This window comes from Asparagus officinalis, chromosome 3 (genome assembly GCF_001876935.1).
Source record: "Asparagus officinalis chromosome 3, Aspof.V1, whole genome shotgun sequence".
NCBI classification, from domain to species: domain Eukaryota; kingdom Viridiplantae; phylum Streptophyta; class Magnoliopsida; order Asparagales; family Asparagaceae; genus Asparagus; species Asparagus officinalis.
In genome coordinates this window covers 55525124-55529421 of record NC_033796.1, presented here as the reverse complement: position 1 = coordinate 55529421, position 4298 = coordinate 55525124, and the positions used below count along the sequence as shown (strand labels likewise).

Here is a 4298-nt window from a genome sequence, read left to right as displayed (position 1 = left end):
TGGTGCTAATAATTTGCGTGGGCCTGACTTACCTCACCAAAAATCCTCGTCGAACCTATTTCGGCGGTTCCCTCTGTCCGTTTCTCCCCCAAAACCCCAGCAGCCTCCATATCCCTCTCCAAAGCCCTACCCGAGCCAACCAAAAAAAAAAAAAGCCCACTTCAAATGTCAAAATCCCCGAAGACCTCCTCTGCGCCGCCGCCGCCTCCGGCCGACACCGACGCGTCAAATCCCTCCTCTCCTCCGGCGCCGACCCCTCCCACTTCGACTCTCCGGCCTCACCCCCCTCATGCACGCCGCCCTCCACGACCGCTCCGCCGCCGCCGACCTCCTCCTCTCCGCCGGCGCCCCATCGGTGATGATGGCGTGGGAGGGGCCGCTGATGGAGGCGCACGCGAGGGCGGTGTGCAGCAATGGGGGGAGGGTTTTGAATGTGGGGTTTGGGATGGGGATGGTGGACGAGGCGATCCAGAAGTACGAGGGGGTGACGGAGCATACGATCGTGGAGGCGCACCCGGAGGTTTATGACAGGATGATGAAGTCCGGGTGGGGGGAGAAGAAGAATGTGAAGGTTGTGTTCGGGAGGTGGCAGGACGTGATATCGCAGCTCGGGTCTTTTGATGGTGAGGATCTTGATGCATAGTCATAATAAAACAGTGTCCGTTATGCAATGTAGTAGGATATGATGTCAATTTGCATATTATGTGCTAGCGCGCTCGGGGCACTAAAGTATGAAGCCTAGGGTCATTTTGATTGAGAGTAGTGGAAACAACAGATATATTTAAAACGTCACGCAGTTCTAACGCCCGCTAGTGAAACGCTCTTTAATTTGAGCGCAGCAATAGTTTCCCTGTTTTAACCTATTTTTCTTTTGCCCCAACTTTTTGGTGTTGGAAAAATATGTTAACCGGACATGTACATTGAAATTTGGACCTTTAGTGTTTCAAGCACATTATCATATACAGCATGGAGCATAGATGTAGGACCTTATATCGCGACATGGTTTCTAATGGGCAACGAAGATAAGTAACGTACCGTGAATAAAGCGTAGTGAATTATCATTGTAAAGACGCGTTCTTAAATTTTTGTGGCTTTATGCGATTTAGACAAAGGTACGTCCTTTGTTAATAGTCTTCTTGCTCCATTGAGAAAAATTTTGATGGTAATAATAACTGAATAAAGGAGTGCCGAAGTTGTATAACAGGATCCTTAGAGGTTTATATATGATCATGACAACTTTACAAGCAGGGTCCTTTCTAACAATTCACAAACACCCTTTTTCGACAGTGGAGGAATGCCAACATAAATAATTTATCAAAGAAACCTGCTAAGAATATTGTTAATGAGTAAAGTCCACCACTAATGAGTAATGGCTCTCATATATAGTCTCATGTTTTGTTGGGCTTTGAATATGAAGTGTCCAGACTCAAAACATCTTGCAGAGAACCCAACAACCAGGAACAAACAAAAACACCATGCTAAAGATTCATACAATATTCATATGTTGAAAATAACATGTCCTGGATATTTACGAGGTAAATTGTAATGTAAAGACATAATGTGTGCATTTATTGTGGTTGTTTATCTACATACTCTATGCTTGTAGTAAGAATCTGAACATTGTAGTAAGAATCTGAACATTCCTTTATACTAGTCGTGAACACCATGCAAAGTACGATATATCATTTTTTTTTCCTGCCACAGTAACACTGATTTTTGATGCTACAGTAAGATTTTTAAAAGTTTCCTGCTACATTTCCCGCCTCTGCTACAGATTTTTTAAAATGCTACAGTATCCCATGTGCCACAGTGATTTTTTACAGTTCTTACAGTACCTAGTTTCCTGTTTGCTACAGTGATTGCTAGCATATATTTAACTGTAGCATGAATAGTGAATCTTGGTTTTTCCCATTTGTATAGAGGAGTAGATTCAACAACTACCCTTTTGCCTCAGTATAAACTTTTAAACTATTTTTTAAGTTTATGGTGATGAGGGTAACAGGAACTTGTTGTATATAGGTGGTCTCTGCGCTCTTGATTCACCTAGAGATCAATGGTGTATATCTAGTATGAACACACATAAGGAGAATCTTGGATGGATCCCTGTTATGTTTTTGCAGTCTTTGAACTGCATTCTTTCTGTTATCTTCACTATTCGGTGTTTATGAATCGATTTACTGTTGTACCACTACATAAGAACAGTTGGTTGACCCATGTGATGTTTTCCTTCTGGTTTGAGATGATTGTAGGATGTGCTATTATTTGTATTACTTTCTCAGTAACAGCGCATGGTCCATTATCATCTTTTCTTTTCCTTTGAGGTGAACTATTTGAATGCACTTGATTTCATCCGTCAATTGGCAAAATCTTGTTTCATTCATTTTTCGATCTCATTTCATTTGTTCTATGAGAATGTACGGTCACAGTGGCCTGTAGTAGTTCATACTTGGCTGTGATATTTTGTTTTTGTTTATGAACTATCATCACAGATGTTTTTAGTCTATTACTCTGACAGACTGATTTCTAATGATTATCTACTTCTAAGCAGGAATATTTTTTGACACATATGGGGAATACTATGAAGACCTGAGGGAATTCCATCAGCATCTTCCCAAGCTCCTAAAGCCTGGAGGAATCTATTCATACTTCAATGGGCTTTGTGGCGGTAATGCATTTTTCCATGTGGTTTACTGTCAGTTAGTTGCTTTAGAACTTGGTAATTTAGGGTACTCGACACAATTCATTCCTTTGCCTGTTAAGGAATGCTTGGCCGAGAATATATGGGAGGGTGTGAAACATAAATACTGGCAGCTAGACACATACTACCTCCCTGTATGCCAATCAGCTTTGGATTCTGATTGATTTTCAACACTTAAATTGGATTTTTTTGATGTTTGAGCTTTTTTTCTATCAGAGATGTACTATGCAAAACTCGAAAGAAGTCTAGTATAAGATTATTTCTAAAAGATTCTCTCTGTGTGTTTCCTTTCATAATGGTCAGTGTGTATTAAGACATCATGTAACCATTCTCTAAGCCTCACCGTATTCTTACAACTGCTGCCTTGATGAATTGTCAGAATATTTTGATTTTTGTTAGTGGACTTCTTATCTTTGTAGGCTCATATTGTAATCTTATTCTTTACTAAGTTCCTAAGTTGGCTGTTTGTTGGTGTTGTTTTGGTTGCTTTAGTCTCTTCACTTGCTGCTTTGCCTTTCATTTGTTTATTTGTATGGTCCTTTTGATTTAAAATAATGCTAGGGGCACACTCTCAACCACACTTCCAACCATACCCCCACACTCTCTATAGTGCTAGTGGGCCATGTATGATATTTTTTTTAAAATATCATACATGGCCCACTAGCACTATAGAGAGTGTGGAGGTGTGGTTGGGAGTGTGGTTGAGAGTGTGCTCCTAGTGGGACAGTGTGGAGGTGTGGTTGGGAGTGTGGTTGAGAGTGTGCTCCTAGTGGGACTCTTTGATTTAATCCTCTCAAACTTTTGCTGGATAAACTGCTTTCCATGATAATTTTTTTTTATTTTGCAAATCTGTTTGCCTTCCCTTCTCAATTGTTGTTACACTGTCAAAGATCTTTCTTTTTAAAAAATTAATAATAAATCTGCAGTGCAGTTTTTTCGAGCTTTTGGATTTTATGTGGGCTAATAAGTGGAGTCGTTGGGGATCCTTTGGGAAAGAAGACAACTTCAGAATTGAGGGAAAGACTGGGACTAGAATAAGGATGAAAATAACCTATTGAAATGTAGGATACCTCCTGTAATTTAAAAAAAAACAGCTTATTTTGCACAGCTTATCACTGCATGTACACTTGCAAATGTAGTAACTGTTTTTGTTCGCTTCAAAATTTTGAGTATATTATGCTCCCTTGACAAGATCATAAAGCACGACTTGAACACACGGAGACGGGACACCATAGTTCAACTTATGTACCTTCTGCTATAGATTAGTCTGAACAATCGCGGTTATCCTAATAAGACATTTTTATCCATATTCCTCATCATATATATATAATTTATAGTATATATTAAATATCATATATTATTTATATATAATTATACTAGGAGAGAGTAGAGTATAGAGAGAGAGTGTGTGTCGTGAAGAGATTAATGGGTATCCTGTCATAGGAGGGGATTTCTCCTTGACCTCTAATAATCACATGTTTAAACGCGACATTCATGGATATCGCTTCGTTGAACTTGATCTAGATAATACTAACTCCCATACCATCAAGAGTTGGGTGAATCCGTCGTCGTTTTGACCCTCATCGAGCCATGCGTAACA

The 4298-nt window shown here is 40.0% G+C and overlaps 1 protein-coding gene across 1 annotated transcript; it reads left to right on the top strand.

Moving 5' to 3' along the window:
• LOC109834172 (protein arginine N-methyltransferase 2) lies at nucleotides 150-3054 on the top strand. Its single transcript, XM_020402111.1, has 2 exons — nucleotides 150-623; nucleotides 2549-3054. The coding sequence occupies exons 1-2, from the start codon at nucleotides 290-292 to the stop codon at nucleotides 2860-2862; spliced, it is 648 nt and encodes a 215-aa protein (XP_020257700.1). The 5' UTR covers nucleotides 150-289; the 3' UTR covers nucleotides 2863-3054.

Bases quoted from the DNA above. Each gene is read 5' to 3' on its own strand.
- LOC109834172 (XM_020402111.1), top strand. From the start codon at position 290: ATGCACGCCGCCCTCCACGACCGCTCCGCCGCCGCCGACCTCCTCCTC. The intron at 624-2,548 runs GTGAGGATCTTG...ACTTCTAAGCAG, and splicing joins GCAGCTCGGGTCTTTTGATG to GAATATTTTTTGACACATAT.